This window comes from Piliocolobus tephrosceles, chromosome 10 (genome assembly GCF_002776525.5).
Source record: "Piliocolobus tephrosceles isolate RC106 chromosome 10, ASM277652v3, whole genome shotgun sequence".
NCBI lineage: Eukaryota > Metazoa > Chordata > Mammalia > Primates > Cercopithecidae > Piliocolobus > Piliocolobus tephrosceles.
The window spans coordinates 77222625-77235653 of record NC_045443.1 but is presented as its reverse complement, the minus strand read 5'-3'; the positions used below and the strand labels follow the sequence as shown (position 1 = coordinate 77235653).

The 13029-nt window shown below is 33.7% G+C and overlaps 1 protein-coding gene across 5 annotated transcripts in view; it reads left to right on the top strand.

The window, feature by feature from the left end:
- Positions 1-13029, top strand: part of PPP1R12A (protein phosphatase 1 regulatory subunit 12A) — a 167936-nt gene that overhangs the window by 129971 nt on the left and 24936 nt on the right. Inside the window, exons 10-17 of one of the 5 annotated variants that reach the window (XM_023218966.3) lie at positions 1253-1468; positions 2680-2774; positions 3905-4009; positions 4943-5074; positions 5472-5648; positions 11236-11326; positions 12363-12563; positions 12845-13013. In XM_023218966.3, the coding sequence (XP_023074734.1) occupies positions 1253-1468; positions 2680-2774; positions 3905-4009; positions 4943-5074; positions 5472-5648; positions 11236-11326; positions 12363-12563; positions 12845-13013 (1186 nt within the window). Of the gene's footprint in view, positions 1-1252; positions 1469-2679; positions 2775-3904; positions 4010-4906; positions 5075-5471; positions 5649-11235; positions 11327-12362; positions 12564-12844; positions 13014-13029 lie in introns of all 5 variants that reach the window. The other 4 variants (XM_023218881.3, XM_023219088.3, XM_023219017.2 and 1 more) reach the window with 4 other exon arrangements.

Sequence of the window (13029 nt, the reverse complement as noted above, 5' to 3'; positions counted from 1 at the left end):
TTATAACAGTTTTGTCCATGAAGTGGCCCTCAAGCATCATCATGGGAGCTTTAACAAGCTCTATTAACCTGCTAATTTTAGCAAATGTTGGCAATAGATATGAAAGAAAGGATTTTTTAAAAACTTTTAATACCCTATGCTTGTGGCAACTAGTTAGTTGCTGTATTCACCAATCTGTATAGTTAACTGTGATTGAGTATAGAAATTCTAGAAGTGAAGTTGATAAAGTGATCTGAAGATCACAGGTTGCATTTTTAGGGTTGTTGGAAAGCCCTAAAAATAGCATAAATATTTGTACATAAAATTAGTTTTTATTATAGTTGAAATATTTAATGTTTGGTGGGGAAATCAGTAAATTTAAGGCTGTGATGTTAAACAGAGTATTATAATTAGAAAATATCAATTACTAGTTTTTGTTGATTATGTTGGACATAAAATTTTTTAACCAGAGCGTATACATGGATTAAAAACAAAATTCATGTGCAGTAGTTTGTTCACTCACATGCTATATTATCTATTCTATATGTCTTTAATTGCTTTAGAAGTTTATTAGATTTTTTCAGATTATCTCATGCTAAAACTAGAACTTGTTCCCAGTAACTTTTAAAGATTGGATCATTACCCAATTATTGGGGTTTAATTTATTATAAAACTATTTTAAAATGAAGAAAATACTTTTTGCTCGTAACTTCCCTTTCCTGTTTTCATGCTTTCAATCTTTATCTCTTTACCTGTCTTATTTTAATTGGCTGTAGTATGATTTCATTGCTCCTATCATGCCTGTGGTGGAATCAGTAGATCCTGCATCATGGAGGCAGGGCTTGCGCAAAACTGGCATTGTTCTTGTGCCCAATAAGGGTGAAAAGTCTATGGTGAGGCATTTCTATGTGCAAGAATTTATATTAGGTTACAACATAACAAGTTTAATATAAATTGGTTTCGAAGATGCATGGTTTTAAGTCCTTACGGTGTGCTCATTTTTGTTTTCTGTATTTGCATTATAATTTTTCTGTGTGATATAAAGTGTGTAGTGTGTTTTCTTAAGTCTAACCCCTGGGAAGGTAGTCTATTTCTTTAAAATTTTTAGATCTTTACATTTTTTACTAAGACATTAACCTATTTAGTGAAAGTGTTTTATCCTGAAACTGTAAACCATAATTTTAAATATATTATCTGTAAACTTATTGTTTCCAATTTAAGGACTGATCAGCTTTAAAAATTCTTTTTTCTTTTCCTTATAAAATAAACACAGTTTCCAACCACAGCTACAAAAATTTCTCCCAAAGAAGAAGAGAGAAAAGATGAGTCTCCTGCAACTTGGAGGTTAGGACTTAGAAAGACGGGCAGCTATGGTGCACTTGCTGAAATAACAGCATCTAAAGAGGGTCAGAAAGAAAAAGATACTGCAGGTGTTACACGTTCAGCTTCAAGTCCCAGACTTTCCTCCTCTTTGGATAATAAAGAAAAGGTAATCTATTTCACAGCCTGGTTTCTGTGAAAACTCTTACGATTTCTTTTTCAGGAACATTAAATCTAGTAGATTGTCTGCTAGTTATCTTTAGATCTAGGTATCAAGTTAATTAACCTTAATGAATTACATAAGACAAATGTAATTTATACAGAATTATAAGTACTGGAAAGATCAGATGTATTTGCCTAAAACATGAATTATGGGACTATACTCAGTTAAAGGAATCTATTATCTTACTTGAGAATTTATAATAGAACTGTATTAAGGAGCAGGCTTATTGTGTTTATTATGATTCAAGAAGCTTTCTGAAGTTTAAAAAACATAGGAATACATTTATTCTAGAATGTTAGTATACTCATAAGTTACATTCAGTATCTGAAAAAAAAAAGATTTTTCATCTACCGTATTACAAGCGACTTTGTCTTAATGAGTAAATTTAATAACTATTTTGAGAGACGGTATGAATATTGCATTATTTAGGATGTACCACAGTTTATTCAATACTAGTATTTATTTCTACAGCATATTCAGCGCTTGGACTATTTTTTGCCCATGCAGTTTTCTTTCTCTACTTAGAAGTGTTTCCTTGTATCAGAAATTCAGATGAAATTTCTCATCAAGTAATTCTAATATTTTTGCTTTTTTATCAATTTATTATGCAATTGGTTTCCAGGTATTTTATGTCAGCTTACTAGGAATGTATCAGAGTGTCATTGTCACTACACACTCTTAGCCATATTTGGATAAATACAATGTAAATAATATTTGTTTTGACTATTTTGATGTGTTTGAGAGCACTGATTATCAAGGTTCTGAATAGCTTGTATAATATAAATGCTTGAGACCTCTCAGTGAACCATATATGAAACTTTATTTCTGTGGAAGAAATAAAGATATTTTGGCTTATGACACAGTATTACTTTAATCTGCTATAGAAGTTTTAGAAAAAGTCATTAAAATGGGGAGGAATTTTTTTCCTTTCTTAGTTAAAATGTTATCTGATTCTAGACTAAAAGAGAAAGAAAACTAGTTTGAACAGACTGATTATTGATTGACATTAATTTTAGAGTTTAGGAATTGTTGAAATACTGTAAACTATGATAGGTATGTAATTATACATTATTGAATAACCTTTTCTTAATACTTTTAGCATTGTCTATAGTCAGTACACAAATTAATTTTTACTTATTTGTTTCTCTGTTGTGTAGGAGAAAGATAGTAAAGGAACTAGGCTTGCATATGTTGCGCCTACAATACCAAGACGACTAGCCAGTACATCTGACATTGAAGAGAAAGAAAACAGGTGAGTTTATTTTTATTTACTTTATGCATTCACTATAAAATCTTTATTATCTAGCATGAGAATTAATACATGAGCATTGTAATTATGTGTGGATATGTATTGTGGGAAGAGATGGAGGGTATTCCTGAAGGAGAAATTACCAACTACATAGTCCTGAGGAGGTGCAGACTTAGTTAGTAAGTTCATGAAATAGCAAAGAAGTTGTGGCTGGAACAGAGTGAGGGGAAAGTGGGAGGAGATAGGTCGCAAACTAAGTTCTCTAAATATTTGGAACATTTAGGAAAGGGGAAAGAAGAAGGGAAGGAAAGCCCTGACTTAATCATTTTAGTTTGTTTTAAATATTTTTGTTTAAATATTTTAGTTTGTTTCTTCCTATTTTTCAGCTTATAGAATTTGAATTTTTTTTTTTTTTTTTTTTTTTTTTTTTTGAGACAGAGTCTCACTCTCGCTCATGCTGGAGTGCAGTGGCACAATCTCGGTTCACTGCAACCTCCACCTCTCAGGTTCAAGCAGTTCTCTGCCTTAGTCTCTCAGGTAGCTGGGGTTACAGGCACCTGCCACAACGCCCGGCTAATTTTTATATTTTTCATAGAGACGAGGTTTCACCATCTTGGCCAGGCTGGTCTTGAACTCCTGACCTTGTGATCCACTCGCCTCGGCCTCTCAGAGTGCTGGGTTACAGGCGTGAGCCACCGTGGCTGGCCAAGAACTTTTTAATATACTTGTAATCATGTTATAATGTCCAGCTTTTGATTTTTTTCCCCTGAGATCTCATAAGCAGTCTTTTATGTTAATATATATTTTAATAAGTATTGTTTTTTTATTGGCACGTACTATATTATAAAGTAGATCTTCTGCAGTTGAAGTAAGCGTCTCCCCTACTTTATATTTTGTGATCAAGAAGTATATTTCTGTAAATATCTGAATTTTCCCCCTATACTTAGGGGAAAAATTATACCTTAGGGTATAATCTTAGTACTGAAATTATTTTATCTTCTTGATAAATATTCCCAAGTGTCCTCCCAAAGGTTTTTGCTAGTTTCAGCTTATATTAATATTTACTGGTGTACAGCCTTTTTAATCCCATTTTAAAATTATCTACCAGAATCTGAAGGGTGTTCTTTTAACAGAGATTCTTCAAGTTTGCGAACTAGTAGTTCATATACAAGGAGAAAATGGGAAGATGATCTTAAAAAAAATAGCTCAATTAATGAAGGATCAACTTATCATAAAAGGTAATAATATTATTCTTAAGTGGTTTTTACGTATTCATTTATAAAAATGTGAGGCAATTTGTTTGGAGTCCTCAGTTTAACATCATTTTAAACAAATACGTGTTTTTATTAAATATTATGAGTTTTTGTTGTTTAAAACTTACTCTAAACACAGGATATATATTTAAAGATGGGTGATAATTTGTTCTTATGCCTTTCTAGTATATAATCAAGCTTCAAATATTATGAAATGTTTTTTAGATTGTTACATATTTAAAAGGAACTCCTTTAGAAGGAACTCCTTGACTAGAACAACTTAAACAGGCCAGTGTCTTAATTGATCTAGTTGTCATTGTTGATCTGGAAAGATTTGCCTTGCCCTAGAACTCAGAGCTATGGAAATGCTTTCAGTTGGAATGTTGGTAATATCATGTTGAAGAGGGAAAAAAGCCCTATAAACAATTTCTTTACTAAAAGCAACCAAAAAGAAGAGTAAGATGTAAACAAGTTTCATGTAGGCATTGGTTACTTCCGAGGTATCTGACCCATTGCTGAAATAATTTTCTTCAAAAAATGTCAACGTCTTGTTTTCCGTGGGTAATACAAAACCAAAGTGTGTTTTTCAGGCTCAGCCTGGCATGACCATATGGTGTGGAATAGTTTCAGAAATGTGAAATATCAGATCATTGTCTTGCTGAGAAAGTTGGGAGGAGGCACTAAAATGATACACTACCAAATTAGTGAAATTGTCTAAACTCTAGCAAGTTGTAGATGCAACTCTTGGTGCTGGAGCTGGTGGTGTATTTAGGAACACAGTTTTTAATTTTTTTCTAGCCTTGTAATTTGTATAATGTATAGACATTAACTCTAGAATACACATACAAACATATCCTATATAGATATGACTCTTTTGTTTAGTTGCTCCTTTGGTAGAAGACAAGATGATTTGATTAGTTCTAGTGTTCCAAGCACCACATCAACACCAACAGTTACCTCTGCAGCTGGGCTTCAGAAAAGCCTGCTTTCCAGCACAAGCACTACTACAAAGATTACAACGGGTTCTTCCTCAGCAGGCACACAAAGCAGGTAAGTCACAGATACATTTTGTGCTCAGGTCTACTGTGTGCTTATGTATGTGCATGCGTTTTTGTTTAGAAGATTGTGGGGCTCTGGATTTTCTCATTTATCTTGTTAAATTTATTCGCAAACAAAAATTGGTTCAACATGAGGCAATTATGCATGTCTGGGGGAAAATTTAAGTTCCTGAACAATGAACTTTCCTTGAATTAAACTGCTTAAAATGTAAATTTCTCTCTTTGACAACTCTGGGAGAGCTTTTTGGTTCATAATTTAAGGATGTCTCACCTTGCGTTTTAAAAAAAATCCATCCCTGTAGTCATGTGTTTTCAGCTGCTAGAAAGTGCTTTCATTGTTTAGCTGTTTTCCTTTTCTCTTTTTTGTGTTGCTGCTTATGATGCTATAGTACCTCAAATCGTTTGTGGGCTGAGGATAGTACTGAAAAAGAAAAGGACAGTGTTCCTACGGCAGTGACCATTCCTGTTGCTCCAACTGTTGTAAATGCTGCAGCTTCTACCACAACCCTGACTACAACTACTGCTGGCACTGTCTCCTCCACAACAGAGGTCAGGGAGAGACGCAGGTGTGTAAAGGTCATAACAGTACTGCTGTGATATATCTTGCCCAGTGATCAAGGTTGTTTTTTTGTTTTGAAAAAGATCTCGTGAGGTTGATGACCATCTCTCCAGTAGAGTAATAAATGAAATACCCTGTCAGCTCAGAATTAAATATAACTAGCAATTATTTGTATTTAGGCTTTGTGATCCATCTCTGACAGAAGTAATATTTTTTTGTTTAAAGTCAGTGAGCAAGACAGTTGTTTTCTTACTTAAACATTTTAGTTTCTAAAGTGGTTTTATTTCAAAAAAATTTTCTTGATGAAGAACTGAACACACAGCACACGGAAAATTAAATGCAACATGACAAAACAGGTTTTATCATTATTTTCATTGTTTCTTCCATTAAGAAATTTGAAGAATATTGAACTGTTTTGTTCCTGTTGATTTTGAGAATTTTATGTGAAGATTCTCTTGGTAAGGAAAGACTTCTGTGCATAAGTGTAAGCCAGATAATTTTAAGTGTGTTGAATACATTGATTTAGTTTTGTCTCTGATACATAGAAAGCACTTACTATTTAGATTTTTTTCAAAGAGTTTGAATTTATTTTGTAGGCTTAAATATTTTTAAAACATTGCTCACTTTCTGTTGCCGCCTATTGGCATGGAATCATAGATGTACAAAGGAGCTTACTAACTATCTTTTGGGATTTCCTTGCTTTACCGAAGGAAACAGACCCAGAGATAATAGGTGACTATTTTACTTTTGTATGGTTTATTGGTGTGAGGGCTGAGGCTCGCCCCAAGATTGCAGGAAAATTAGTTCAGTTCTTTCTGCTATATTATGCATAGTTCCTAGCTTTTTTTTCCTCTTGAAAAAAAAAAAGAAAACCTTAGGAAACCAAATGTCAGGCTTATTTTTATATTTTATTCTTGCAAAATTAAATTTTTATAACTAATTTTTTTTTTTACTAAAATACTGACCAGATTAACTTTGATTTATTTCTGTCACGTAGTAGTTACATACAGAGTTTTTTTTCTCTGTTGCCAAGTGAAGTGCCTGGCCTGTAGTAGTAATGGCCTCACAGTAATATTTGTGTTTGAATATGTGAAAAGTAATGTTAGTGTTAACTTTTTCTTCTATCATTGTATATTTAGTTTTTGTCTATATTTAGGTTTTGTTTGTACTTCTATGATGAAATTTAGTGGTACTTTTATAATGCCACTGCAAGTGGTGGTTTGTGATTTGAGTACCAGTATAGGTCATATTATATTTTAATTATTCTTCCCTTTTTTCCTATAAACTTAAGTCAGTTTTAGGTTGTTGTAGTGCTCTCAGTACGACCATAGAGCCAACAGAAATTAGTATCCATCATTTAATCAAACTTAAATAAGTTTGAGGTGTTTACTTTTTGTTGGTGGGGTTGGGAGGGGTTGTTGAAAGGAAGAAGGATCAGAAATTCTTGGTTTCTTAACTCCTTACTCTGCCTTGATTCTTAAGGTTAGAATTATCTTTGAGTCAGAATCTCTTCTGTTAAGTGAGGTGTTTGATTTATATTTTTAACCTCTAGAATCTTTTCTATCTCTAGCATTCAGTGCTTTTGAAAATTTCTCCAGTGACAAAACCTAATAAATGTCTCCCCAGAATTACCAATTGTTTCAGAACAAATTATGATGATTAATCCACAGATTGTTTATTCTGCTGAAGAGAACTGAGTTTTGACTTTTAGAATTAGTCCTAGTTTTAATGGAAGACATTGAAGATTGAAAATTAAACACTTGCATATATTTTTAAATACAACATATTCTAATTGCATAAGAAAAAAATGTGTCTGGTGACATTTTTTGTGGTCTATATTATAGAGGTTTTTTGTCTTACCTTGTTTCAGTGATGTTTGCAGTGATATCAGTGTTTGTGTTTTGTTCCATGTGAAATAATTGTTTGCAATCTTGAATACATTGTTGGCCTCTTCTGTTTGTCTTTTATTTAAATTTCACAATGGTTCTGAAATGTATATGATTTAAAATTTGCCTTAAAAATGTATATATGGTGATTTGAGAATATACTGTGGCTAAAACAACAACAACAACAAAAAGTCAACACAGGTATACTCTTTGGGTTGCTCAGAAAATGGTAAGCATCTAAGGAATAAAATTATATACCCTGTATAGTTCTAAGAAAGAGATGCAGTAGGTCAGTGTGATATAGCAATGATAAAGGCAACAATGGGGTTTGGTAGGTATATTCTACCATCTTTTAATGATCAGCTCTTTGCAATTAAAAGTACATAAAATATATAAATTATTTTTCTTCTGTATGTCGTATTCTTAGAGGTCTGCTCTAGATAGGTACCCCAAAGGAGGAGAAAGGAACTGAATATTCGATGGTAATTATCAAATAAAGGAAATGTGTTTATATTACAAATTGATAAGCTATATTTTTATGCTAATTTGGGATGAACGTCACATGGAAAATTAAAATTATCTGCAGGTGCAGATTTAATAAGTCTTTCAATTAGTAACTTTTATCCCCCTAACCTTCATATGTGAAACCAGGTATGATAGATTTATTGACTTTTGTGGCAATTTGAAACTATTGAAAAGGAATCCAGGTTCATTGGGAGAGAGTGTAATGGTTGATAGTACTATTTGCCATGGTAATACAAAAGAGCCAAGTGTCAATGCAAGTTTCTCTGTTATAAACTAAATATGAAACATTTGACTATAGTCAAATCTGACAGTAGTTCACGTTCATGTTTAGTTTTAGAGCAGCTCATGAAATACTAAAGTGATAACATGCACCCTATCTGTCTTGCTGTGAACTTTTTTTTTTTTCCAAGACAGGATCTCGGTCACCCAGGCTGTGTGTGGTTGTGTGATGATAGCTTCTGCAGCCATGACCTCCTGGGTTCAAGGGGTCCTCTCACCTCAGCCTCCTGAGTAGCTGGGACTACAGGTGTGCCATCACACCCAGCTAATTTTTTAAATTTTTGTAGAGATGGAGTCTCACTATGTTGCCTAGGCTGGTCTCAAACTCCTGGCCTCAGGCAGTCTTCCCACCTTGACCTCCTAATGCAGGCATGAGCTACTATACACAGTCTGCTATAAACTTTGTTTAACCAGATTAACTATCACATTTAAGTTTAATCTCCTTTTATTTTTTCTTCTCTTCATTTGGTAGAAGTCTGAAAAGTAATAAATTGCATAGGGCCAGTAGGTACATACTTAAATTAAATGAATGAATGGAAAAAATAGCCATTGGACATTTTCCAGGCTGATGTTCTTAGGAGCACTTTTCTATATTTACTGGATATACCACAAAATGGGTCGGGGTGGAGGATTCTCTATTTAAATGGTCTTGGGAAATACTGAGTTAAGCCAAGTTAATACAGGTTACATTTCTCAGTATATCACAGACCTTTTAATATGTTATTGTGATTTTCCTAGAGAAGGTTAGAATATGTAGCATTTCCCTAATTTATACAACCATTTTTTGTAACAAGCCCAAGCCCCTCTTATATCCCAGAATTAATGTTCTTAAATTTTAATAACAAGATTATTAGTTATTCTCTTATTTCTTTTGAATTACTTGTCCCAGGAAACTCAGTATAACAGTTATAAAAACATAATATCTCATATCTAAATAAAATTAAAGTCACAGTATAATAGTGTTGGAATTTTCATCTTAATATAAGTTTATTGGATGTCCCATTCAAGTAAAACTCCATCTTGTGAATTTCTTGACTTAGCTACAAATGTAATTATGTAGAAACAGCAAGAAGAACCAGTTCTCGGAACTAATTTTAAGCAATAAGTAAGAGTTAATTGATGAAATTGAGGCAACTAAGATCTTGCGTGAGTAATTACCTGGTCATCTTAGGGTTAATTATCTAAGGAGGTGAATGCTAAGAATAGTATCATATATTCTAGTTTTAGAGAAGCAGTTACCAAAAATTTCAGGGTTGTAGAAAGAAATATGATTTCCTTATATATATAAAAGGAATGAGGGCTCTCAAAAGTTTTGAAAAAATGGTAGATGATTCTAAGGATGTTTGAAGATGTGCTATACTTGCTGAACTGAGAGCTTTAAAGGACACAGAGAAAAGGCATAAAACCCACAGTAAATTCAGAGGTTTATTATGATTGTATGAATAGTGTTAGGCTAAAAAAATGAATTACACATTGAGAAGAACGCTAAAGCTAACAAAAGAAAGTGTTTTTTTGAGACAGAGTTTTTCTCTAGTTGCCCAGGCTGGAATACAATGTCACAATCTCAGCTTACCATAACCTGCACCTCCCGGGTTCAAATAGTTCTCCTGCCTCAGCCTCCTGAGTAGCTGGGATTACAGGCATGCACCACCAAGCCCGGCTAATTTTGTATTTTTAGTAGAGATGGGGTTTCTCCATGTTGGTCAGGCTGGTCTCAAACTCCTGACTTCAGGTGATCCGCCTGCCTTGGCCTCCCAAAGTACTGGGATTACAGGTGTGTGAGCCACCACGCCCAGCCAAGAAAGAGCCTTTTTTAAAAGTAGCATTTGAGCTGGCGCAGTGACTCACACCTGTAATCCCAGCACTTTGGGAGGCCAAGGTGGGCAGATCACGCGGTCAGGAGATCGAGACCATCCTAGCTAACAGGGTGAAACCCCTTCTCTACTCAAAATACAAAAAAAATAGCTGGGCGTGGTGGCGGGCGCCTGTAGTCCCAGCTACTCGGGAGGCTGCGGCAGGAGAATAGCGTGAACCTGGAAGGCGGAGCTTGCAGTGAGCCAATATCATGCCCCAGCACTCCAGCCTGGGCCACAGAGTGAGACTCCGTCTCAAAAAAAAAAAGGCAGCATTTGAATAAAGAAAACTCACTAGATTGTTGCCTGGGGTTTTAAGAGGGGGATACATGGAATAAACTTCATAAATTTAAACAGCATAGAAGATAGAGATGCAGTTGACCCTTGAACATTGCAAGAGTTAGGAGTGCTGACTCCCTGTGCAGTCAAAAGTTTGCATGTAACTTTTGAATCCCCCAAATCTAAATTAATAGGCTACCATTGACTGCAAGCCTTACCAGTAACATAAGCAGTTGATTAGCACATATATTGTATGTTACATATATACTCTATTCTTACTATAAAGTAAGCTAGAGACAGGAATGTTAAGATACTCATAAGGAAGAAAAATATATTTACTAATTAAGTGGAAGTGGGTCATCACAAAGGTCAGAATTCTCTTCGTCCTCACATTGAGGAGGAAGAGGAGGGATTGGTCTTGCTGTCTCAGAGGTGGTGGAGGGGGTAGAAGGAGGCAGAAGATAATCTTCAGTTCTCTAAATCCTTTTTAAAAACGTGGTTTCATCTTAAAATTATATTACATTGTTTTTAAAAATGTAGTTAGGAAGTTAAAATGTGATGTTAAGATATAATTATTAAAATATAACTAGTTCCAATCTAAAAAGAAATTATCGAATTGCATTATTGAATTTCAGAGACCATTTTCTGGAGACTTTTCCTTAAAACTTATTAAAATACTAAACCTGTATGTTTTATTTATATACATTGATAGATACTTACATTCATAGTTACTACATTTACAACTAATGGTTTTTTTAATCTATTACTGTAGATCATACCTCACTCCTGTTAGGGATGAAGAGTCTGAATCCCAAAGAAAAGCAAGATCTAGACAAGCAAGACAATCTAGAAGATCAACACAGGTATAGTTAATGTAATTAATACATAAAACTTACATAAGTAGCATATAAAACATATATACACACACACGTAAAACAAGTTACCTTTCTCTTTTTCACTTTGTTGTGAAAATATTGATGTCAGTATATAGTGTGAGTAAATCCTCAAAAGGTAAAGGTTACTCATAGCCTTTTATATGGTTAACTCTGTTACTATTATATTTCATCTAATTAGCTTATGCCTTTGTCTCTTTTTGAGTATTTTATCCTTATTCCTAATACAGTGTGTGGCACAGGGTATTTGGTTAGAATAATCATATATGATGTCTAATAACTATTTAAAAGTTCTATGAATATTTGGAAGTTGTGGGCAGAGAATAGGCTCTTATATTAGGTATATTTAACAGCTAATGTGCAAGTATGAAAAAAATGTCATTCAGGCTGGTGATCTCCTTACCTCCGTTTTGCCATTCTAATTATGCTATATATGATGCATACTTTTGTGTCTTTCTACTTTTCCACAGTTAGGAAGGTCCACAGTCCAGATTCAGCTGTCTATCCTTACCATTACTTAGCTTTCAAGCTGAACTATTTGCTAGGGCCTTAATATACTTTTTCTGCCTGTACTTTTCACTTCTTGAAATCTAACCTGTTCTTCAAGGTCAAATCTTGAAAAATTTATCGAAATCTCTTTTAAGCCTTAGCAATTGTCATGCATGTATATATAGATATATACACACATATATATACACACACAGACATATATAAACATAAATATTTATAATATAATATACAAACAGTATATATATTGGCTATTCTTCCCTACTTTGAACTTGTGGGAAACATTTATATGCATAGAGTATCCAGTACCTATCATTGTGCTTGCTAATGGTGATTCTTCATAGAACGAATGTAACTTGCTGTTTGCATTTGCAAACCAATTCTAAACATGCATATTTGACTTTTAATGCATTTGTATGTGATATATCTATTTCTACAATATTCCTTTGAACAAGCTTTAATGCATCTCATAATTATATTGATCTTTTTGTGTGTGCAGGGAGTGACATTAACTGATCTTCAAGAAGCTGAGAAAACAATAGGAAGAAATCGTCCTACCCGAACCAGAGAACAAGAAAATGAAGAAAAAGAAAAAGAGGAAAAAGAAAAACAAGATAAAGAGAAACAAGAAGAAAAGAAGGAGTCAGAAACATCTAGAGAAGATGAATATAAACAAAAATACTCCAGAACGTATGATGAGGTAACAGTATATCAGTATGATATATGATAAGTATAACAGTATATGACTTAAAAAACACTTTTAAGTCAAATGGTATGAATAGTCCTTATGATCCTCAACATACAAGAGATTTATATATCAACAAACCATATACAAAATACTGTAAAGGATTTTAGCTGGAAATTTGAATTACTTTGGCATGATTAGAGCACTACTTTTTCTTTGAAATGAAGTTTTAAGTATTTTATATGTTTTTAATTGTGTTTAGTGTTTCAAATGGTTTTGATCTCAATGTTTCACAGACTTACCAGCGTTATAGGCCAGTATCAACTTCAAGTTCAGCCACTCCATCCTCTTCACTTTCTACTATGAGCAGTTCACTCTCTCCTTCAAGTCAACTAAACAGGCCAAATAGTCTTGTAGGCATAACTTCTGTTTACCCCAGAGGAATAACAAAAGAAAATGAAAGAGGTAAGAATAGCAAATT